Below are 24,608 nucleotides of genomic sequence, written 5' to 3'. Positions count from 1 at the left end.
CTTTGCCAGGAGCCCGAAGGAGCGTCTGGGTTGGTGTTCGAGGCGCCGTACGGGGTTGGGGAACCGCGCTAGGGACGCGTGTTGTGGGGCAAAGCCCCCGGAGAAAACCGCTGGGTTTTTCTGTTCGGGCAGAGGAGCCCGGCTCTGCCCGGCCCGGGGCTCGCTGCATTGTTCTCGGCTTTCGGGAGCGCGGGAGTCAACTTGTCAAAGGGAATTTCTCCCCGCGAAAAGGGAGCCACACTGCGAAGCCGGAGTCGGTGGGCTGCAGGCGTCTACGCGGGAAGGGAAAGGGGGAACCGAGTAGAGTTATTTCACTGTCTTCCTAAACTTCCACAAAACTGCTCACGATGACGCGGGTGGTTTGCCGAATCCACGGCGAATTTAGAGGATTAAATTCTCAAGATAATGTTACTTTCCCGCTCCGCCTTTCTCCTGTAGACGCCGTGGCCCGCCTCCTCAGGTGGGGGTGAGGGGCATTCCATATCTATAATTTACCCCTAAAACCTTTACAGGTTATTCTTGACGGCCCCGAACCTGGGAACTCCCTGTCGATTATTATTTGCTTAAATAATTACAACATTCAGGGAGGCCCCTTCCATGCCAATCCAGCACGTTTGCTTTGAATCCATTACACCTGGGCCCAGATAATTAGGAAATCTAATTATTCGCCTCATCACTCATTAATAAGAAAAATAGTCCCAGGGTCTTTGCTACTTACAACGTCTTTGGGGAGAGAGAGATTTGACCACGTTAATCAATTCGATTTTATATTTTAAACTAACTTTTTTCCTGCAAAGGAGAGTGCTTTTTTTTTTGCTCTGGACACGTGGGCCCATTAACCAAAATATGATAATAAAATAAAATTTCATAAGATACAACACTTGGAAAAAAAAAAACTTTTCAAGTTAAGACTGAGCTGCATTAAAGTCTGGCTCCGCTCGGCTGGGTCTTAGAGCCGACGGATTCAGGCGCTCCTCTCCCTGATTGGTGACAACTCCCCACAGTTGCAGCGTTATTGGTCCAAAGTTCCCGGAGGGGGCGTGGCAGGAGGAAAGTAAAAACTCGCTTTCAGCAAGAAGACTTTTGAAACTTTTCCCAATCCCTAAAAGGGACTTTGCTTCTTTTTCCGGGCTCGGCAGGGCAACCAGTCTGGACCCCGGCTCGCTGACCCTCACGGCTACCGATTTGCTGGGGGTTTGGAGAGCCGCCTTCCCCCTCCTGGCACCGACTGGGGGCCCAGCCTTGGTCCACCCCGCGCGTGGCGTATCCGCTGCGTCCCCCACCGCCCGCCCGGGCTGCCACCCGCCGGGTCCCGAGAGCAAGCGAGCGAACGAGCAGGGCCCGGCGCTGCGCTCGCCCTGGGCGCGCCCTCCAGGATGCTGATCCGCCCAGTCCGCTGAAAACGAGCGCCCCTTCTCCTCCCGAAGGCGGGCGCCCAGCGCCGGCGCCTCCTCCACCTCGTCCCCGAGGCTTCCAGGCGCCCCGGGCTCCCCCCGCCGGCTCCTTTCCTCTCTTGCGCGCGCTCTCTCGCTCGCTCTCTCTCCCTCTCTTGCTCTCGCAGGGCCTTCCTTACGGTCCGTGCGCGAAGGCGGTGACGAGCCGTCTCGGACGCAGCATGCAGGCACGCTACTCTGTGTCCGACCCCAACGCCCTGGGAGTGGTGCCCTATTTGAGCGAGCAGAATTACTACCGGGCAGCGGGCAGCTACGGCGGCATGGCCAGCCCCATGGGCGTCTATTCGGGCCACCCAGAGCAGTACGGCGCAGGCATGGGCCGCTCCTACGCGCCCTACCACCACCACCAGCCCGCGGCGCCCAAGGACCTGGTAAAGCCGCCCTACAGCTACATCGCGCTCATAACCATGGCGATCCAGAACGCACCCGAGAAGAAGATCACCCTGAACGGCATCTACCAGTTCATCATGGACCGCTTCCCCTTCTACCGAGAGAACAAGCAGGGCTGGCAGAACAGCATCCGCCACAACCTCTCGCTCAACGAATGCTTCGTCAAGGTGCCCCGCGACGACAAGAAACCTGGCAAGGGCAGCTACTGGACCCTGGACCCGGACTCCTACAACATGTTTGAGAACGGCAGCTTCCTGCGGCGCCGGCGGCGCTTCAAGAAGAAGGATGTGCCCAAGGAGAAGGAGGAGCGGGCCCACCTTAAGGAGCCGCCCCCGGCGGCGTCCAAGGGCGCCCCGGCCGGGCCCCCCCTAGCGGACGCCCCCAAGGAGGCCGAGAAGAAGGTGGTAATCAAGAGCGAGGCGGCGTCGCCGGCGCTGCCGGTCATCACCAAGGTGGAGACGCTGAGCCCCGAGAGCGCGCTGCAGGGCAGCCCGCGCAGCGCGGCCTCCACGCCCGCCGGCTCCCCCGACGGCTCGCTGCCAGAGCACCACGCAGGCGCGCCCAACGGGCTGCCCGGCTTCAGCGTGGAGAACATCATGACGCTGCGAACGTCGCCGCCGGGCGGCGAGCTGAGTCCCGCCGCCGGGCGTGCGGGCCTGGTGGTGCCGCCGCTGGCGCTGCCCTATGCCGCTGCGCCGCCTGCCGCCTACGGGCAGCCGTGCGCTCAGGGCCTGGAGGCCGGGGCGGCCGGGGGCTACCAGTGCAGCATGCGCGCCATGAGCCTGTACACCGGCGCCGAGCGGCCGGCACACATGTGTGTCCCGCCTGCGCTGGACGAGGCCCTCTCGGACCACCCGAGCGGCCCCACGTCGCCCCTGAGCGCCCTCAACCTCGCCGCCGGCCAGGAGGGCGCGCTCGCCGCCGCGGGCCACCACCACCAGCATCACGGCCACCATCACCCGCAGGCGCCGCCGCCGCCTCCGGCTCCCCAGCCTCAGCCCGCGCCTCAGCCCGGGGCCGCCGCGGCCCAGGCGGCCTCCTGGTATCTCAACCACAGCGGCGACCTGAACCATCTCCCGGGCCACACGTTCGCGGCCCAGCAGCAGACTTTCCCCAATGTCCGGGAAATGTTCAACTCTCACCGGCTGGGGATTGAGAACTCGGCCCTCGGGGAACCCCAGGTGAGCGGTAACGCGAGCTGTCAGCTACCTTACAGATCTACGCCGTCCCTCTATCGTCACGCCGCTCCCTATTCCTACGACTGCACGAAATACTGACCGGCTGCGGCCGCTCTGGCTTCGCCTCCCCTACGCGACCCTCTCAGACAGTCAGGCTGCAGAGAAGCAAAAAGAACCAAAACACGTCCACCAGCTTTTTCTCTGACCCGGGAGCAGAGCGCGCGCGCGCCGGCCTCAGCCCTCTGGGAAGCTGCAGGTAACTCTAATTCGCCGCCCCGTTTCTGAGATTCCCAAGAAGCCCCTATGAAGGGAGGCAGCCCAACAAATGAATATTGATTTTAAAATCCCCTTCCCTACCAGGATGTCTGTGCTCTCTGCTCCACTCGGGGTTTCCAAAATTAAGTTATGGACCAAATCCCATAGCGACCCAGTAATGACTCTCTGTAGAGACCCCCATAGGTTCATAGGTTTATGGGGTTCTCTATAGATTTTGTATGTGCTGTGTGTAATTTTAAATTTCTCTAACCGTGCTGTACAAATGTATGGATTTGTAATCAGGCTATTTTTTTGTTGTTGTTCAGAGCCATTAATATAATATTTAAAGTTGAGTTCACTGGATAATTTTTTCATTTTGCCCAACCATTGCTAACTGCCAAATTGAACACTCAAAAAAATCTATGTGGGGTTTTTCCCCCTGTACAATTATGAGATATAATTCTTCTCCCACTTGTAGGTCTTTCACAAAACAAGAAAATAATTTATTTTTTGTTGGTGGTGGTGGAGAAAGAAGTCAAGTATCTGAATCTTTTTATTTACAAAGTGTGATGGTTTTGTATAGTAGATTCCTCCCTGAGCATTCCTAAAAGAAAAAAAAAAAACTTAAAATTTTTTAACTTCACCTGTGTTTGTCTTATGTGGTCTTAATTGTTGTACTTACCTTAAAATAAACCCATGTTGTTTTTCCGCCCAAAAACCAGTGTGTTTGTGTTCTCACATTTTTAAAAAACAAAGCGTGTTTGCGAATCCACCTGTTTTGATTATTTTTGTTACTCAGGTGGGTAAATGTGTAGACATATATACACAGATGATCACACAGGAATGGGGGCTCTCCCCTGTTGTCTTGTTCGTGACAGAAAAGGCTTTCGATTAATTCAAAATCTCACCCTGGCCGAGGCAGTTGAGAAAAACAGTCCTTGTTGGAAGTGGCTGCCTGAGGGACTGCTTGCCGTATGTCATTTGCTGTATTTCATTTTGCTAAATGCAGAAAAATATGCCAATTGTCAAAACAAACAGTGCCATTCCATTTGCATATCCAGCCATCCCCAATTTAGGAGAGAAGGAAAAACATTTTCCATTAGCTAACTACAAACCAGGGGGAGTCCTGCTTTCCCTGAATTTCCTAAAATGCGGACTTCCTTACCCAGTTTAATGGTTTTTCAGAGAAGAATTTGAACTGGGCCAGTGAAGTTCCAAAGGAGACTGAGTCTGTAGCGTTTAATGACCATCCCCGCGGTGGCCATCTCAGGGGCAGATTTCAGACCTCTTTACTTCTCGAATTGATTTCTAAATCTTTACTCTATTGCAGTGAAAAATTGTAGAGCCTCATAGCCCTTCAAAAATAATTTCCAGTGTTTTTAGAGTTCTAAATTCATCAACCTTTTAGAGACTTCAAATAATGAGATTATTTTTCTTTTCAATTTTGATAGCTCATTTTTTTAAATTTTTAATAGCAATTCAGCCTCCGTGAGAGGTGGCCAAGGGAAAATGGCTTTGTTATCTATTTCACTGGCTGAAACCCACAACTCCCCTGCTGGTCTCTGCGTGTGAATTTTGGGGCCAGAGCTACAAATTGGGAATGTTTCCCATCCCAGCAGGTGAGCTGTACCTTGCCAAGGGCCAAGCTCCTTGTGAACGTAATATTTCAGGTGAGGATGATTTTCCAAAAGGTGATTTTCCTTAATCCAGTGGCGTTCAATGTAACCTGGGTGTTGTGTTGTTATTTTAAACATGGCATTTTCTTTCCGTTACGCTGAGATAGAATTGGGGGTATAATAATTTTCCGCATACGAGTGACACAGATTCTTTCAGTCTGTAGCCCCAGAGGTGGCATGTGGTTAAAACTTAAAGGCTGCATTTTATTCCTTTTCATAATGCGCAGGAACGGGGAGCCCTGGTGCTTGGTGCTGGACTTTCAGCAGGCCCCCAGGCCACAGTGTTTTGGTTGAGTGATCTGGACCAGCCAGCTACAGAGAGAGGGAGAGAGAGAGGGGAGAAGAGGGAGAGGGAGTGAGAGAGAGAAGGAGCGAGAGACCGAGACCCCCTTTCTGAGCTGCATAAAGAGGCAGCCCAGCTCCTTGCCCGGCTCCTTGCCCGGCTCCTTGCCCGGCTCCTTGCCCAGCTCTGGCACTCTGGTTTCATTTTGCTCCCGTTCTCTTCATGCTGTTTGCCGCAGGAGAATAGGAGAGTATTTTAGCTGGCTTCTCCTACTTTAGATATTTCAAAGAGTCCTCCCTGAAAGCTTGTCCTCATCTTAAGATTTGGAACTCAGACCAGGTCTGAGAGACACATTGAGAATAAAGGGAGAGAAATGGGGTGGAGTGGGGCTGAGAGACCCCACGCTGCCTCTGAAACCATCTGCCCTGGATCTTCTACCTTTGGGAAGGCTTCTTAAAGTCCCCACTGTGTGTGGGCCACTCACTGGAGTGGGTAGCTCGAGAAGTTTCCCCCTGTCTGGTGGCAGTCATGGCGAGGGGCCCTTCTATTCCTTTGGGAATGTGGGCAACTTGGGGGAAATTGTGTTTGGGGGCTTTATCCAGTAGGCAGAGTGGAGGGGTATGTCAGGCCAGGATGTGTTGGGTCACCCCCCCAGATCCCCTAGACTTCTGTAGTCTGAGGCCCTGATGGTCAGTGCCAGAAGGTTGACCATGTGCTGGCCGTGAGCTCAGAGCTGGCTCAGTCTGGCCTTCACAGCCCCGATGCAGACCTCAGGCCTTGGGGGTGGCCTCAGGGCATCTGTTGCTCCCCACTGAGTGGGAAGATCCCGCAGTGCAACACCTTGGGCAGCCATGGAGTCTGGGCACCATCTGGGCTGCTTTGCTTGTCTTTGTGGCCACCCTGCGCATCTTTGTGCTGTGTGTCTGCTACCTGGGCGCAAAGACTACGTGCTTAGCTCAGATTCACTCACTGCCCCTTCCTTCAGCCACTCCGTCCTTGGAAGGTCCAGGGCCTTTCAGGAAAAGGGGAAAGGAGGTCAGTGATGGAAGGGCCCAAAAGCTCGTTGCAGGCTACTTGGCCTCCTGGCCGGGGCAGCTCTGCGGTCCACGGGAACGCAGTTTGCATGAAGCCATGTCTGATAACCATGTTCCTTCCTGGCCCGATAAGATGCAGCTCAGCAGGTCTCAAAGATATTGCAAATAACATGGAAGCAACCCTAATACCAAGTCAGAAACCATTTCCCTCAAGGTTAAAATCCTGCTGCATCTCAGACTGGCCTTAGCTGGGTAGACGGTGTCTCTAAATAGCGTCCAGTTTTGACAGAGACAGTCTGCTTCAAGAGACCCGTGGCTTCTGAACATCCCAAGATTCCCAGCCCCAGAGAGGTGGCAGCTGGAGTAGCCTCCGCTTCTCGTAAGACTCGTAAGACTCGGAGAGATGCCTCAACCTCGCTGCTTTCAAGGAGAAGGGACTGCTGGTGTGTGACCCAGCCCCAGCCTCTGTCCCAAGGCTGGATTTGGTTCTATGGCTAGCTGGTCCTCCCTGCACTGGTTCAAGTGGCCTGTCCCCATAAACACCAATAATCAGTGGTGACTTGTATCCTTGAATTGCTGGAACACTGGGCTAGGAGTTGGAAGACCACATCTTGCAGTGTAAACAAACCACTCCCCTTCTCCCCCGGGGTCTTCTCATCAATAACATGACCAGGTGAGTGTAAGGCCTTTGGGGACAGCCCAGCACTTTCCCTCCCAACATAGTTGGGGCTCCTGCCATGGTCCCCCAGTTATCCCCGTTCCCCCTCCCTGCTGGCAAGAAATGAAGATCCCACATTGGAGGGAAGAAAACACAGGGTCCTGGGAACTTCAGCACATGGCTCATAAATCTTTGGGGGTCCATATCCTCTCCTCTACCCCGAGACTGCCTGGGGGTTACCTCTGGGCCTGGGAGAGGCTTGTGAGCCGTACTCAAAGCACAGAGAGCATAGTTCCCAGGTCCCCCTTAAAAAATGAAAACTGAAAACAAATAAAAAAAAAACCACAAAAATAAAACAACAAAGAGCCCTGGTGGCTGAGCTCCTGCCTCCTTGCTCCTCACTCCTCCCTAAACCCCAAAACTAGACGGGGTGTTGGGCAAGGTTGGCCTGATGGGAATTTATTGATAACCATAAACCTGAGGTGGGTAGAGAGAGTAACGCCAAGAAAAGACATCCTTGATTAATGTGTAGAACCAAATTTCTTGTAGACTGTGCTTAGGTCTTGGAGGCTGTGCCTGGCACCTCGTGGAATGTTTGCCCGTGTCATCCCTGGACCATACACTCCTGACTGTGTGGTGGAAGTGGACAAGTAGAGATCTGAGGGTTTATGCTTTGGGGGCAGCCAGGCCAGGGATGGCTGGGGAGCTGGACTCCAGGTGAGCAGGGCACATTAGGTCTGAGCCACCAGTGACTGCCTTCTGGCATCACATACTTTAAATGTTTTCCCAAACTTTGAGAAGCATTCCCCGCCTGCCTCTTTCATGCGTGGCCTCAGCTCACCAAGGTGTTTGAAATGTTTGCTTTTTGACATGGCATGTGAGGAAGGGGTGGAATGTTTTATGGAGCTTGGAAGACTGGGCTGCCGCAGCCAGGGACGGCCACTGCGCCTGGGAGGACGCCACCGCCTGGACTTGTGTAAGCCTTTCTCTCACTTTTGCGACATGCCTGCTGTGCAGCCAAGGCAGAGAGACGTAGTTTGTGTACAGTTTGATTCGTGAACGTGTCTTTCTGGTGCTATGCTTTTTTCCAGTGTCAGGCTTGTGGAGATTTTATCCTGGGGCTGTGAGGGTGTGAAAAGCTGAAGTGGAGGAAAGAGGGTGGGTTGACAGATCGACGAGCTTGCTGGCATCGAAGGTCCCTTTAAGTGACTAGAGTTGGGGAGCATTGGGAAGGCATCCCTCGCCTCCTCAGCCTGGGGTACAGCTTTGTGCTCAGTCTATGCCCACCCAGGCTGGAAGGTCATAGAGGCCAGAGAGTGCCCTCTGACCCCTGGCTCAATGGCCCTTGGCTCTGGGCCTTCCCTTTCCCAGCAGCCCCTCTGGGCTCTCTCTGCCTCTCTGTTATTTTTGCAGGCGGGCTCCCCAATGGAGCCTTTCCCTCTCAGCTGAATCCACATTCACCAGCTCAGGCCCTCTGCACAAGCCAGCCGAGGGTTTGTGTGACCTTGGGCAAGCTACCTCAAGCTCTCTGGGCTCATTTCTCAACTGAAAAACAACAGGATCATCCAATAAGGCCATTGTTAAGATAAATGAGTCCAACACATGTTGGACTCGCTGACCCCATAGTAAGGAATCCCTGTTAGTTGGTAGGGTTTACCTGGATGACAGAAGAGAAAGGAATCCTGGAACTCAACTGCTTATATCAGGCTAAACTGCTCGGGCAGAACAGTGCACATGCCCTAACTTCCCCTGTTTAGACCCTTTAAATCACCTTGTTCTAGGAACAAGGTGAGCTCTAAAGAAATCAGTAATTAGGAAACTCCTGCCCTGCTTTCCGGGCTTCATTCAGCATGAGGCGAATGGCCAAAGGTTCCCATTCACCCCCACCGCAGAGAAGCAGTAGAAGACCCTGCTCTACCCCCTTTTCATCCTTTCGAAGTAGGAGAGGAAAGGAGGGGAGGAGAACATCTTCTGGGTTTTGGTAGGAGGTAAGTGAGGACTCTGGGTTTCCTACTTATCATGCCTCAACTCTCCTAGCTCGTGGGGGGGGAGTGCCCCATACCTCTCCTCTCTAGAGGGCCCCATTCCCTTTACTCACTCCAGGCACATCTCTTTGAGTCTCTGTAACACCTGAGGTTGTCAGATCTCAGAGAACCCACCTTTGGAGGAAATTGTGTGCGTTCTGCTCACATTTCTGCTATTTACTGCCTCCGATGTCTTAGGGTGTTCTGTGCCCTGCCTCAGTTTCACTATCTGTAAAATGGGCAAGTCCCCCCTCTTTCATAGATTTTGTGAGGGCCCTCAAGAGAACTTCCACACGGCCCTTAGAGGCCGCATATAGCAGCTATTATAATGTGATTGTTTTTATGGTGTTATAACACTTCCCAGTGGGGGACCCGAGATGAGGTAACTTCCTGGCCTCAGTTTCCCAGTCTGCAGAATGGGAACGATAAAGATTTCTGTTTCTTAGGGTTGCTATGAGGATGGAATGACCTGACACAAGGAAAACACTTAGAACAGTGCCAGCACATAGTAGCCTCTAGTACATTTTACTTATTAATAGTATCCTTATTATCATCAACTTCTCCAATGTTTTTTAGGATGTCAGTGAGGTGACCTGGCTAAGTCCTGCTTATTTTTGCCCTCATTCTTCTCAAACATATTGCATATATGGTAGGATTATCGTTAACTGTTTTCACACTTATTAAGGAAAGTATATATTTGGAGAGATGACCCACATCATCATTAACTGTGCTTCTTTTATTTACTAGCAGAGCAAAGAAGGGTAGATGCTCCTGTTGGCGAGCAGGCAGTGATTAAAGCTCATCTCTCCCCTTCAGCCTCTTTTTTCAGAGGCCTCTTTGGTTCTGGCTGGTGCCTGGCCTCCGCCCAGCGTGCCTAAGGAAAAGGCTTACTCCCGAAAGGTTGGGGCTGGTAATGGTACCGTCTGCCCTCATCTCACGCTGAACCCGATTTCCGCTGGGGCCCCAGGGTTGGAAGCTCCGAGGTCCTTCCCGCAGCATCCGGCCATCTCAGGGCTTTCCTGCTGGCTGGTAGAAGAGCCCGCACTGACTTCAGAGATGAATGCGCTTTTCTGGGATCTGAAGACTTATGAACCTTCAGGGAACTTTCAATCTCTATCTGGCTCTCTGGGACACCCACGGCTGTCTCCCAGACTCGGCGGCCACCCTTTACCCCCGCCCCCGGACCTCCGCTCGGTCCTCACCCGGCAGAGCTTCCGCACGAGGGCGCATTGGCTCTGGGACGCTAGGGTCTTGTGCCATGCGATCCCCGGAAATAAGCCCCGGCGCGATCCTTCCTATCGCAGCTCCTCCTAGGCTCAAGTTTCAAAACTCTTCACCTGGGAGCCTAGGCTCCATCCCCGCGAGGGAGCGGGTTGGAGTGCCGGGCCGGAGCTTTACAACTGGAACCCCTGGGAGACGTTGCAAACTTCTGCAAATGCTAGGGGCTGGATGCGCCTCTCCAGACCGCGACTAGAACTTGGGTTTTCTTTTTTCTTAACCCCTACCCCCCACCCCGTTTACTATCAGTGCCCGCCCACTAGCCGCGCGTGTCTCCGCCCGAGTCCGGCCCATGCCCAAATTGGGTGGTGGTTATTACTGTATGAATCCAAGCCCGGATTTGCCTTTAGAGTTTAGAAGAAGCGTCGCGGCGGGTGTGCCCTTCGGGAAGAGGCAGGGATGTGCGCGCTGGACTCCGGGTGCCGCGAAGCACCAGGAAGGGCCCCGGGTGCAGAAATGGGAGGAGGTGCATAGTGACACCCGTTTCTCTCTTGCTCTGGGTCTGTTAGAGCGGGCGCTGAGGCCGGAGACCCAGCTGGATCCAAACTTGAGCTTGCTGGGGCGCGTTGGTCTGGAGAAGTTGGGGGATTTCGGGAGCTGTGAGGCCCGCGGGTTGCAAATGCGCAGGCATTAAGGCTCTTTTCTAACTCCAAGGTTGAAAGGGGTGCTCTGGTGAGAGCCAGAGATCCAGAGAGAGGACAGCGTCCCGCCCCCCTCCGGGCAAGAAGGCCATCCTCCAGACCTAGGCCCAGGAAGGCTGGGCTGAACAGTTGGCCTAAGTTAGAAGTGCAGCGCCCTGGACGGAGGCCTGAAGGTGTCCCAGGGCCTAGCCTGGCGCTGCTGCCTCAAGCTGCGCCTGCACCCAAACTGGTTTTCCGACCCTGCTTGCCACGTCTTTTTCGGTATTTCAAACGTATTCGCTCCGCAGTGGGCTATCCGAAACCCCCAAACACAGGAGTTACTTTCTGGACTCCATTTTGGAGTGAGATTCTCCTGAGCCCTCTAAACCGATCTGCAGCAGTTGTCGCCTCTCTGCGACAGCAGCAGCGGCAGCCCCACCCCCACCCCACCCCAATGCACGCTTAGTGCTTCTCTTCCCATTCCCGCTGGGAACCAGGCTTGGGCCATTTCTACACCCACCTGCCTCCCCACCACTCCTTCTCTTTGGCATCGCGACCGATTTACTCAATGAAAGCTAATTCAGTTATCCGGAGTGCTATTTTTTTTTTTTTTCTTTTAAAAAATATTCAGCAGAGATCGTAAACAGGAACTGGTCACGCTACATGTCCCCTCCCCCCGCAATGCAGTGGAGTGAGAGCAGAGACACCTCCTTCTGAATAGGCATCATCCAGGGTTTTTGATTCAAACCCTGACGTGGCTAAATGTAAAATAAGATGGGGGGGTACTTGCACCCCAGGGTGAGTGGGTGGGTCGTCGGAGAGCAAGCAGGCTTTCCAAATGCTTAATGTAATCACGAGCCAGCTGTGTGCACTTGTAAAGTTGTTATAACCCCCCTCCTTGTTATAAACAGGAAAGCGCAGAATATAAAGCAAGAGACCCGCATTCACAAATACCAGCTCTCCCGCGCCAGCTGCCAAATTCCCCTTTTATGGCGTGTCTTGTTTGGAACCTCAGCCCCATCAGAAAGACTTTAGTTTCTCCCCCCATGAACTTTCCAATCGGGTTTATTTTGAAACTTTCCTGAACCGAGCTGTGGACCAGGTAACCCATGCCCTCTCCAGCTCCCCTGCGCCTGATGGGTTGGCTTCAGGAAAGGTTGGGCTCCTGGAGTCCTTTTCCCGGTGTCCCCAGGGAGCCCTGGAGGTCCGAGCTTGATGCCTTTGGGATGCTAGGGCCCCGCTCTGACTCCTTTCGGGGGCGTGTCCGAATCTTTCCAAGGACTGCATCCTTTTCTCAACAGACTCCCAAACCTCTTAGTTAGAGCTCGCCTCTCCCCCCAACAAATGTAAAGCTTTCAAAGACTTCAGAAGGCATTTTGCGAGACGGTGCCATCTCTACATCTCCTATTAAGCCTGGGAGAAGAAACCTTTTCGTGGGAGGCTCTGGTATTTCGGGGCTCCCTCAAGCCAGCGGTAAAACTCATCCCTGTTCCCTGCCCCCCACCATCTCCACCTCTCCTTCCTGGCCCGGCAGACCCCGCTCCCAGCCACCGAGGTCCACATCCTGCCTCGCTGACTGTGTGTGCTTACAGCGTCAAGGGGTGGACGTGATATTTCAAACATCAGATCAGTGCGTTTATATATTGGGTGCCCGGAAATTTTTCCAAATAAACACAGCTTGATTCAACTTGGGTGGGCGGACTTATCAACAGACTAATTCTATAAACAAATGAAGGAATAGCCCCGAAACCGATTGGCTGGTATCAAAAAGACACGTGGAGGGAAAAGCTTGGAGTTTTTCAGCAATGAAATTTTAATTAATGTGGGTGGGCTGAGAACACAACGACTGTTTATCATAGACAATTTATTTTCCAGCGCTAAGTCAACATATAATAGCAAACTTACAACAATTATTTAACATTTTTAAAGCCATGAAGAAGGGACAGAGCGCGGAGCGGCCGGGGAGAGCGGCAGAGTGGGAGGCAGACTTACGGCCGGCTCCCCAGGAGGGCCCTTGCGGCGCAGGGCGCAGACCCTAAGCCTCCGGTCGCCTGCGTCGCAGGGAGCGCAGCGCCGGCTCCCACTCGCCATGAGCCACCTCTTTGGTTCCCAGCTGCCTGCCCTGGCTGCCTCGCCCATGCTCTATCTGTACGGCCCCGAGAGACCCGGGCTGCCTCTGGCCTTCGCCCCCGCAGCCGCTCTTGCTGCCTCGGGCCGGGCGGAGCCCCCTCAGAAGCCGCCCTACAGCTACATTGCGCTCATAGCCATGGCAATCCAGGACGCGCCCGAGCAGAGGGTCACGCTCAACGGCATCTACCAGTTCATAATGGACCGCTTCCCCTTCTACCACGACAATCGGCAGGGCTGGCAGAACAGCATCCGGCACAACCTCTCCCTCAACGACTGCTTCGTCAAGGTGCCGCGCGAGAAAGGGAGGCCGGGCAAAGGCAGCTACTGGACGCTGGACCCTCGCTGCCTGGATATGTTCGAGAATGGCAACTACCGGCGCCGGAAAAGGAAGCCCAAGCCCGGCCCCGGGGCCTCGGAGGCCAAGCGGGCCCGTGCCGAGACGCACCAGCGTGGCGCAGAAGCGCAGCCCCAGGCGGGGAGCGGGGGAGGGCCTCCGGGCCCCGCGACCCCCAGCCGCGAGGGAGCACCGGCACACCCATGGCCCCTCCCGGAAGGCTCTTCTACGCCGGCACCCTGCCTCTGGCCAGAGCCGGCGTCCCCAGAGGAGGCTGCGGGGGACGCCGTCCAGGGCGCAGCGGCGGTGGTCGTGGGCCAGCCAGCGCGCACGGTGGATGGTCCGGGGTCCCCTTTACGCCCCGTCTCTCGCAGCTCTCCGAAGGGCTCCGGCAAGTCCAAGAGCTTCAGCATAGACAGTATCCTGGCGGGACGACAGGTCCATAAGCCGGCTGAAGGGGCTGAGCTCCTGAGAGGCGCCAAGCAGGGGCCTGGCGGCTGTCTGGGTACCTCGCTTCTGGCCACCTCCACTAGCCTCCGTCCCCCGTTCAACGCTTCTCTGATGCTCGACCCACACGTCCAGGGCGGCTTTTACCAGCTCGGAATCCCTTTCCTTTCCTACTTCCCTCTGCAGCTCCCTGACACTGTGCTTCACTTCCAGTAAAGCGAACAGCGGCGCTGTTCTTTCCCTCGCCCTGGTCAGAGCTTCTCTCTCGTGAGCCGCCACGGCTCCCACCGCTGGTGGTAGGAGTCACTTTTCAAAGAATGATCTTTTCCTCGGCTGAGGTGTGGATCCTGGGAAATGTTTCCAACTTCTGCGCGCAGGTGGGCAAGCTCACCTGCCTCCTCCAAGGGGATCTCCCCAGAACCAGGAGCGGCTTGGGGTTGAAAAGACTCTGCCCAGCTGGGACTTCAGCATCTCAGACCTCTTACTGTGGGAGCAGGGGAATTCCTTGACCTTAGGTCAATCTAATGGCGGGATCTACAGCCACCCACTACAGGTCCTGTGTGTTTGGGGCACCCGAGGGCCCAGACAACCCAAGAGCAGGACAGACACATTGTGGTTGTTTCAATCTGAAAGCCACCATCTGACCTTTGCCGGCTGGATTGTCGCTGTGACTCAGGCCTTGGCTTTGACCCATCTGAGTGATGGGTGTTTACAGTCGAGATGTGCCCCTCCCCCCCTCCACTCCCACCCTGGCGGATGACCCGTTTTTCAGGTTCTTTGGCAGATCTAGGGCCTGGTGAGGATTTATGACCGATGTCCAGGTGAAAGATGAGAAACTACACTTTTATTTTAAATAGAAAAATTTTCTCTTTTTTTCCTTTCTAGACAGTAAAAGGAACATGCTCTCTTCTTTCACTAAATACTTGACTCTTTTTACTATAAAAATTGCCCTGTGAAAACGTTTATATTAACAACTTCTGTTAAGAACGTGCACTCTATGTAATATAGCATCGTGTTACATTATTCTAGCTCATTAGTCGATACATATGTTCTCCAATGCATGTTACCAACGATAGCAGTCATCTTATCTTTTTGCTTTTGTTTTTAAGGGATCAAAGATTTCAGGGGAGGCCGGAGGTGTGTGAAGGGGAGGGACGATGTCTCAGACAACACAGGATTTTCGATTTCCATGTTTGTTTTCGAGATCTAGAGTTGATTGTTGCTCCATTTTCCAGAATTGTGTAATGAAGGACTACTATTCATCAAAAGATGTCGGAGGAAACAAACACATGAAGAGAAGATACAGGGAGAGATGGGTTGGTGCTGGAAAGAGTAAGGGAATCTGCTGGTATCTACTGGAGGCAGCTCTCTGCACCGCCAAGCATATGAGGCATGGTGGGAGGATTCTTTCAGACATTCTCTGGTGACTGCATCCTAGTCTGCAACCCAGAACCCCCTCCTCACTCCAGCCCCTACCAAGCAGACCCAGAGCCTGCAGGTAAATAAGCCCCCTATGGAGGTGACCAGAAGTCTGGTGGGAGGGGTGGGCCACATGGCAGGGGTCTGCAACAAAGATCTGGTTAAGAAAATTGAGATTTTCACAATCCTGTTCATCTTGGAACTTTTGGGAAATGCATCTAACCTCTTGGGGTTGTCTTAAGGGTTCTGAAACTTGATTTCCTAAACCGCCGAGTTAATTTTATCTGATGCGGGAAAAGCACAATAAGTCATGAGTTCGTGGAGGTGGGCTGAGATAGGTCTTCAAAATAACTTTTTAAATAGTTTCTAGGATTTATATAAAAATGAACACAAACTTTACAATGAGAGAGAAGATTGGTTAATATGTTGGAAAGGACATTTAGGACAAGCATAATAATAATTACTAGGCACAGAGTTGACTTTCTGAGAATTCATCCTGAAAGCCATGTGCTACTGACTCATAAATGTTTCCTTGACAGCTTTCTATCAGGCTGGTGGGAACACTTCAGTGAGCTGCAGAGTGCCCTTGACTTTAAGAACTTTGATGACATCCCATTGCTGAGATCTAGGCTCACTCTGATTAACTTAAAACGTGGTGGAAGGGTTGTCATTGGCTATTTTGTTATCTCAAAGTCTCAGTGTCTGTGAATAAAGTTGTTTTTTCATTAACCTCTCAATGACTGGTTCAGTGGATTACTGGGGGGAATAAACAAACAGTGTAATAAGAGGAGACTAGGATTATATTTGGGACCCAATCAGCATCTCGAGGGGGCTCTAGGAGCTGGAGCAGAAAAGCCCAGGACCAGTGGATACTGCCTGAATGTGAAAAAGTAAGATAAAAATTCTGCTGTATAGGGTACATTTTGAATTTTTCCTGTGTGTGTGTGTGTGTGTGTGTGTGTGTGTGTGTGTTTGATTTGATATCTTGTATATTTTGTTAATTTATGATGGCTATTTTCTGGAGAAGCCAAAAATCAAATACTGCCATTTTAAAGGGATGGTATTTTACAGTTACAGGTATAATATAAACATTATTTTTTTGTCACAGAAAAAAGGTAGAAGTGTGTATCTACTTTGTAAGAGGGTTTATCCATACATAAAGAGAAATTCTAACAGATACAATTATATCCAAATTCATTCACACATTCATCTGGTTTAGGAAAACCAAGAGAAATTTTCTATGTGGGCCATTTTCTATGTGTTCTATACAATTTTATGTATATTTCTTCCTACTGAAGAGAAAGAGGAGCTTTGGGTCTTAGCAATCCAAATAGCCTTTTTAATGTTCCAGATTTAATCATGGTTCCAAATTAGGGATCATTGAGACCAAGAAATGGATTCTACTTTTAATTAAAACAATATTTAGGGTAAACCAGAATTAACCATATTATTCTACTCTTAGGCAGTCTGAAGGTATGCTTCTGTGCTCTCATCTAAACAAAGTGAACAGATTCTGTTTTCTGTAAATGATGTTTGGTTCAAGTCCTGATCTTTCTCTGTCTCTGTCTCTCTCTCTCACGCACATGCACACACACACACACACACACACACACACACACACACACACGAGTACAATGACCATAATGGGGGATATGGGAGGTGTATGCATAATGATAAATAAGTAATGTGTATGTATGTGGGTATGTATATATATGTATACATGCATGTATGTGCGTATACATATGTTTAGTTTACATGGATGCTCAGAAATTCGTCTTTTTTGCATATAGGTGGGACAGATAGTCTCAAATCTAGTGTTGCATTCTTTCAAAACAACCCGAGTATTGATACTTTGGGAAAGATTTTGTTTTTCTGTACCGCTTAAGCCAGGGATAATTTGGCTTTTGCACTATTATAGTGCAACTAACCAAGAGTTTATGAAAGAATCTTGGAAGACATACTAAAATGAGACCTTCATTTCCATGATTTTACAAAGATGAGAGAACTTTGCAAAGGCCTTCGCTTTGTCTGGCTTTGGATATTTGTGGGCTCTTGTAGAGGCTCATAGCCTCTGGGTCTCAAATGCCCCATAAAATTTTCTAGAACTTCAACAGGTCATAGTTAGCCATTTTGGGATATAATTGTGTCTCTCTGAAAAGGAGGCCATGTGTGGTCTCTACCATTTCAGGCGAGTGGCCACTGTATATCTATGTGTGGGTTAAAGCATTAACCACACATGATGTTATTGTTACAGCCGAAGACCAGGGCCCATCTGTATGGACATTGGAAGACTAATGTTAACATCACAAAAGCGGGTGACGTTTCCAGGAACCAGCTAGAGTGGGAGCCAGGACTTGGTGGACTTCCCATATACATGGAGTCTTGCTTCCACGAAGTTGGGCTTGTTTCATAGAGTTGAAAATATACATGATAATAAGCAAAGTTCATTATTAAAATTAAAGAGCATTAGTTTATTGGAAAAGTAATTCTCTTGATTCACCTTTTGAGCAGTTTTTCTAAAAATGCCTAAATAACCAAGTGACAAGTTCTCTACTATACTTGTCCTTACCTGGAGGCCTCAAAATTGGGGATCTGAGGATCAGGCAGATACCATAGATGTGTCCAGTGACCTAGAGTAGGGTGATAGGAAGTAAAAGGCCTGGGCTGAACTGGGGGGTATGTCTCTTCAATGGTGTCCAAATGCCAATTGCCCTGGGCTCATGGGTCGGATATGGATTCAAGCCCAGGGTCTATACCATGGTAGGCAGATGAGACAGAGCACGAAATATAGTTCTCCCCTGGGAGGTGGCTGGAGGGAGGGAGCTAGAGGACCTGTCATAAGTCCTGGGGGTACATAGTCAAGTCAAGTGTCTTTATTGACCCTGACAGTGAGGAGGGAGGGCAAAGGGGAGGTGGCAGAGTGAAGATTTGGTGCCAGTGTCCTTTTTCCATCAGGCACAAGAATCAGGGTTCTGGCAGGAAACAGAAACCCACTTAGATGGGCCACTGGGAAAGACAAGGGTGTAGGGGCTAGTTATGGTGGGAGTGATTCAGGGGAGGGGAACACCCAGGGTGAATGTAGCCACAGGGCTGGCACAGGCAGGAGCCAAGAAGAAACAATCAGCCTCTCTCCTCTCCCTGCCTCCAGCCTCATGTTGATACCTCTGATTGGCTGAACCTGGAAGAAGTCAAGCCTATAGGGGGCCTAGATAATGTAGTCCACAGCGGTCAGCCTGCAGGGGAGAACAGGGACTGAGAACACACCCAGCTGGAAGTGGGGCAGACAGAGGTGGTCAGAACACAGGGGCTATTTGGTTGCAGCTGCCCTGACCACACAATTGATGTCCAAGAGCCCACACTAGGATATCTCAGAGAATACTGGTGTCTACATCTGGACTTCTAGGAGATTGGATGCTCCCATCTGGCAAGCTTCTAAGAGAAGGTGGCTCCAAACCCTAATCTGAGACCCTCTTAAGTGGGCAGGCTGAGCCTGCCCGTGGCCATACAGACTCTGCCTTCATAGCTTTGTACCTTGGAAGGTCTTGCTGAGTTGCCAGGGACTGTGAATGACTGACTGTACACGGATTTGTTATCAGTTTGTTGAGCACCTAAAACAAAGCTATCCCATACTCGGTGGTGTCCTGAATGTGGCTGATGCCACCTGACCCGTCCAGAACACATGGACCACACACTGGTGAGTGTGTCCTCCAGCCCAAGTCCAGAGGAAGTAGGGTGCAAAGTTAGAAGAGTCTTGGCCTTGGGCAGCGTCTAAGTCAGACCCTCTTGGAAGGGTGAAGGGATGACATTCTGGTGTTCACAAGATCATGCCACCTTGTACAACAGGAACTTTAAGACATGACTCAGATCTTCATAATGTGCAATGTAAAATATTGTAAATATCATGCCCCTCCAGCATCTGGGCATCACAAATCTTTCCCAGGTAGGTCACCATCTACTACTCTTTTCCAAGTCTCTGTAGACACACTCCTCTTGTTCATGACTTATTGATTCATTACCATGCAGCAATTTGATACTCAGGTGGGAGTGGGGAGGTGTACATTGACCTTGTTATATGTGTGGCCTTGGAGCCCACCAGACAGAGGCTAATGACCCAGCTCTCCTTTTACTTGCTGTGTGACATTGGTAAAGTAACTTAACTCTTCTGTGCCTTAACTTTCTCATCTGTATAAGTGAGGATAATATTAGTAACTGCTTCACTGAGCTATTGTAAGGAGTAAATTAAATGATAGGTATAAATTTATAGGACCGTGTCTGCCCCAGTTCTCATCCATGAAATGGGGATAATCATGACTCTTCCTGTATAGGGCCATAGTCAGAATTAAATTAGTTAATATATACTAATACCTGGCACACAGAAAGCTTTCAGTAATGGGAGATCTTATCGCTGTATACAGACACAGCCTCTAATCTAAACACTTTTGTTTTAAGAGTCCATTTGTGACTTCTTAGTTTGGTAACAAAATCATAAACCAACAACTCTTGCTCACGTTCTATAATTCTGGAGGTAACAGAAGACTCCTGGGGGCTGACTTCTTCAGTTCTCCCACCCCGAGTGGGCTGGTGTCCATTTTCATCTGTTCATTGCAGTGTTACAGCTCTTGAGATGATCCAACCATTTGAACACGAAACCAAAAGCAAAATAAGAAGCTACCCATGGCAGGGGATCCTAGGAAAACCTCGGGAGAGTTGATTTTCACAGGCTGAAGAGAGCAAAGTCCCTTCGGTTTTTTCTTGCTTTTCCCAGGAGCTTAGAAGGGGCTCCCAGGGCTGGCCATCTAGGCATTGTGAAATCAAGGGCCTTGGGAATGAATAAAACTTCTTATTTATGCCCCCAATACCAAGACCATTCCTTAAGGCCAAGGAGAGTCTCCACCCCTCTCCTGGGGAGAAAGGGACCAAACTGGGGAGCAGTTTTTCCTAAACTCATGCTTTTCAAAGCCCGCCTTATAAAGTGTAAGGAACATTTCTTTAAATGTTGTGGCTAAATATAGCAGGGGCTTGGTCAGTTAGAACATTTTTAGAAAGCACATTACAAATCAGGAATGTTTTGGAGAAATAAACTTTCCCACATTTTTGGACTTCAAGTCGGCACTGGGGGCTCCATCTTGAGAGCATGATGGGGGTGGTGTGATGAATAATTCATGTTGAGCTCTCACTGGTGCCCTGAGTACACTCAAAGTGACTTCTCTTTTGCCTCAGTGAGTGTGAGGTTATAGGACAAGGATGCGGTGGGGCGGGGGGAGACATTGTCAGGACAGCCCAGCGTCTGGTCTGAATAAGGGCCGCTCGATGACATGAGGAAATGGGGATTAAAGAGAAATAAATCTATATCTAGTCATTTCATTTTTTGTCTCTGCTGTTTGTTCTAGTGTCACTGGATTTACACGCAAGGTGAGAACAAACCCAGGAGGCCACGGTGCCCACTCCTCTGCTGCAGGATGACCTGGCTCTTGCCTACCCCCGGTACCCATGTCTTATCCCCAGGGACTCCCATTCAGTTGGCCTGTGGTGAGACTGGATGATGTGTTTCTAAAAGCTTCTTAGGAGAGTCTGCTCTGCAGTCAAAATTGAGAGCCATAGCAGTGAGGTCTCAAAGCCACCAAGTGGATTTGTAAGGGATAAAGGAATGGTTTAAAGTTGTTCGTTGATCTTTTATTTTTTCTTTTCATCTATCCATATGTATACATAATTTCCGGTTGGTCAGAATGGACTCTCAGCTTCTCTTCGTGACCTCCATCATCTTTCTTTTTTGTAAAGCTGCCCTCCACTAAAACATCCACTATAGAAGTTATATGCGTTCATGCAAGAAATGTGGAGTATGTAGAAAAGTATTGAAAAGAGAACAAACCTTAATCTCATAATCACCTGTAATAATCCTACCTCCAAAAGATTATGGCTGGTATTTCCAATATATTTTGGTATTTCCTTGTCGACTATATGTATATCGTTGACTATATATATGTTGACTATACATATGTGTATATATATATATATATATATATATATATATATATATATATGTATGTATACTTTTTTACTTCATCAGTGCTACCGATACCATCATCATCACCATCATCATCACCATCATCATCACCATCATCATCATCATCATCATCATCAACATCATCATCACCAAAGAACTTTTCAACATTCCTTGTACAGTGTACTCTCATAGTACTGGAGACAGAGAACTTTGTAAGGCACAATCTTTCTACTTTAATTTATGACAGCCTAGCAATATAGAGATGAGTAGAAAAGAGATTGATTGATTGATTGATTGATTTAAACTTTTTAAATTTTGAAATAATTATAGATTAGATGGTGCAAAGAAATGTACAGGGAGGTGAAAGAGACTTATTTTAGGCAAACTTTTTTGTATTCATTTTCTCATCTAATTTCAACCACCCTCATATGAAGTAGGTGTTACCACAATCACCATTCACACACGCTCAAAAAGGACCGGTGCCTTGTCTTAAGGCACGTGGCTAGTCAATTTCAGAATCAGTCCTGGAGCATACTCCCAGCACTGCGGTTCTTTCTGACCCCTGTCCTGATGTCTGGTACCAGGGAAGGGGGACGGAGATCCTCACTAAGTGACCACTGATTGACAGGTCCAATCAGTGACCTCACTGTCCTCTTCCTCATTGTCATGGGAGGGCCAGACTGGCTTCTCTATTCAAGCCATGCCCAAAACTAAGTTCCATTTTCATGCTGGCTTCCATTCTTTCAGCATTTATGAAAGTTGCTAAAAACTTGACTTTTGTTATCTATTTAGACTGGTGGATCTCTGCCTGAACTAAGCACTGGAATCACCAGGGAGGGCTTTAAAAAAATATTGATGGCTGCATCGCAACCCCAGATGATATTTTAGAAACCTTCTCATATAATTTTAGTGTGCAGCTGAACTCAAGAACCAGTGGTTTTGATATAAGTAAGGGAAAACTCAAGGTCAAGTGCCCAGATTATTTAGAAAAACCTCTTGGCATAAAGAAACGAAAAAGTAGATTCGGGCTGAATGAAGCAGAGCAGCTGTTGACATTACTCAAGGCTTATGTCTTCACCTCTCATTGCCCTCTTGGGAGAAGGTATTGAGCGCATAATTTTTGGCATACATTATCTCATTTAATCATTTCCACAACCTTGAGAGATTAGAGTCTTCCCACTTGATGAATAGAAATCAAGGTAGGGGTTAGTGGACTCGACCGATAGCACATAGTAAGGAAGAATCTGGGTCAAAAATTGAAGCCAGTTGTTCCTAAAACTCCTGTTCTCTTTCATACCATCTTCAATGCTACATATGCTAGAATTTCGCAAATGTTAACACATGTTTTAGCTCAGGATAAAGGAAGCACAAGCATTTAGGGATCTGCATAAAGGAGTAGGAGGGTTTCTATTTTTCCATGATCAAAAACATGACTTGTACCAAGTGGCCTTTGAAATCAGAATACTTTGTCATTCTCCATCTAACAAATAGTGAGTGCTCATTAACCGCCAGGCCTGTGACACGCCTTCGGAATATATAGAGGAACCAGACCCAAGTCCTGCCCTCGAGGCGCTTATGTTCAGGTGGGAAAAACTAGAGAAGAAAATTGACATGCACCAGCTAATGCAAAAATAAAGAAATCCCTACTCGACTCTGTATGCTAGGGTGGGGCCCGCCACCAGATGGACAGGTGTGAACCTTAGGAGGCAGGTGGGCAAAGAGGAGGATGTGGTGTGGCCTCAATGCTGAGGATCACAACAGCGGTCCTGGAGCCTGAAGCTGTGACAGCCACTTCCTGATCTGAAGCCTTCCAGTCCTAGGGGAGCTCGCGGTTGCCTTGGTGGTCAGCAGGATGGTTCAGGGAGCTCAGCCTAGAATCTATTTTTCAGCCTATGTTACAAAGATTCTGTGAGCTCTATGTGAACCCTTTCTGTGTAAATGAACAAGACTTTGCAGTAAAAACTTAAGTTAATCAAAGAGTGAGAAGATCCAGGAGGGGCTAATAATTATTTTAGTATTTGTTGATTACTTGGTCTCTGCTGGAGACTATTCCAAGCACTTTACCTGTATTATTACTCATTTACTTTTCCAGAGTCCCTGTGAGTGAGGGACTCTAACTTTCCCTCATTTACAGGTGAGGTAGCAGGTTTCACGAGCTTAGTCACTTTCCAAGGTCTCATAAATGTTTCTTTTTAATTTTTTTAAATGTGGCTACTAAAAAATTGTTAAATTACTTTTTTTTTGGTTCACTGGTCTAGAAGATCAAAAAGGAGATTTTATGAGGCCCTTTATTTTGAAATCCCAAAGAGATGAGTGGATAATAGAACAGTGGCTTATGCCATTAGCTCTATTCTTTACGGTCGAGATCTCTCAAAGAGGGATGACACAGGCTTTCTCGGACCTTGGGAAGTGACTAAGCCCCACAGTAGGTATCCAGAATATGTTTGCTACAGGATTATATTTTCCTTGATTTCTGACTCTCTTGTTAGAGTGAACATCCCTCAGCTTATTATAGACAAGTGCTTGGCGCATTACAGACAGTAAGTATTTGTAGACTGGACTAACAATCTAATGAAAGCACTTTGCCCCACTCCTCACGTTTTCTTCCATATAGGGTTGCTCTCCACCCCTATACTCATTCAGCCTGGGGTAGAGACAAGCAGGGGGGCTTATCCAATGGGGAAACCTTGGCAGAAACATTATTAATGGGCATCTGGGGACCCAGTCTGGCTCTGTTTCCCCTGGGAGTGAGCTGCCACCAGGAGGCATGCATCCTATTTTGCTCTCAAGGGGCCGCTCACTCCTCCCCCAGCTATGGGGGGCGGGGGAGGTGGGGCGCAGGGGCTCCAGTGGTCCAGAGGTGTCATTGACTAGTGGGTAAGTTTTTTGCTCACCGCGGATATAACCCACAGGCTCCAACTGAGCTTTTAAAATAAATGTTTTGGCTTCTCTCTGCCCACTCCTGTCATTTCCCAAATGGTACAGAATTCAGGCAATCTCCTAGTTTTATTGGCGGGAACCCCACTGAGGGGCAAGGAGAAGTGAAGTCCCCACGGCAAGAAATTAAATAGTAAAGAGTCGCATGAGGGCTCCCAGCTCCCAGTTTGGAGTGCAGGGGGTTTAGGCTGCAGCTCATGAGAAAATGCTAACCAGGATAGGGTAGTTTTCTTTTTTTTTCTTTTTCTTTTTTTTTTTGCCTCTGGAGTGACTCTGTAGGCAAGGACCTCCCTGAAGAATCAAAGAGGAGGGCAGTCTTTACATCACCGTGGATGAGACCTAGGGGTTCCATTTTTAATCTACGAGACTTCCCAGAGAGCCAGGGAGAACTTCAAACCGCAGACTCGACCTCTGGATTTATAGGTTTTCTAGTGAGTTGTGTCTCCATCCCCTCTGGTGAGAAGGGTGCTCCCTGGAAGCTGGAGTT

General features: G+C 49.7%; 2 protein-coding genes and 1 long non-coding RNA gene across 3 annotated transcripts; 2 read left to right on the top strand and 1 right to left on the bottom strand.

Annotated features, from left to right (window-relative positions):
• The first annotated feature begins 1,045 nt into the window (after positions 1–1,045).
• On the top strand, positions 1,046–3,995 carry FOXC2 (forkhead box C2). The gene has a single exon (XM_039888725.1). It carries the CDS (start codon positions 1,616–1,618, stop codon positions 3,119–3,121), a length of 1,506 nt encoding a protein of 501 aa, XP_039744659.1. The 5' UTR covers positions 1,046–1,615; the 3' UTR covers positions 3,122–3,995.
• A 5,672-nt stretch (positions 3,996–9,667) lies between these two features.
• On the bottom strand, positions 9,668–10,363 carry LOC120622921 (uncharacterized). Its single transcript, XR_005658593.1, has 2 exons — positions 10,290–10,363; positions 9,668–9,978 (listed from the first exon to the last, which is right to left on the bottom strand). It is a non-coding gene; the product is annotated as an uncharacterized LOC120622921 (long non-coding RNA).
• An 86-nt stretch (positions 10,364–10,449) lies between these two features.
• Positions 10,450–15,917, top strand: FOXL1 (forkhead box L1). Its single transcript, XM_039888726.1, has 2 exons — positions 10,450–10,696; positions 10,885–15,917. Exon 2 carries the CDS (start codon positions 12,940–12,942, stop codon positions 13,975–13,977), a length of 1,038 nt encoding a protein of 345 aa, XP_039744660.1. The 5' UTR covers positions 10,450–10,696; positions 10,885–12,939; the 3' UTR covers positions 13,978–15,917.
• The last annotated feature ends 8,691 nt before the right edge of the window (positions 15,918–24,608 follow it).

This window comes from Pteropus medius, unplaced genomic scaffold (genome assembly GCF_902729225.1).
Source record: "Pteropus medius unplaced genomic scaffold, Ma_sr-lr_union100, whole genome shotgun sequence".
Classification (NCBI taxonomy): Eukaryota; Metazoa; Chordata; class Mammalia; order Chiroptera; family Pteropodidae; genus Pteropus; species Pteropus medius.
The sequence above is the reverse complement of the archived record's forward strand: the minus strand, read 5'-3'. Positions and strand labels throughout refer to the sequence as shown.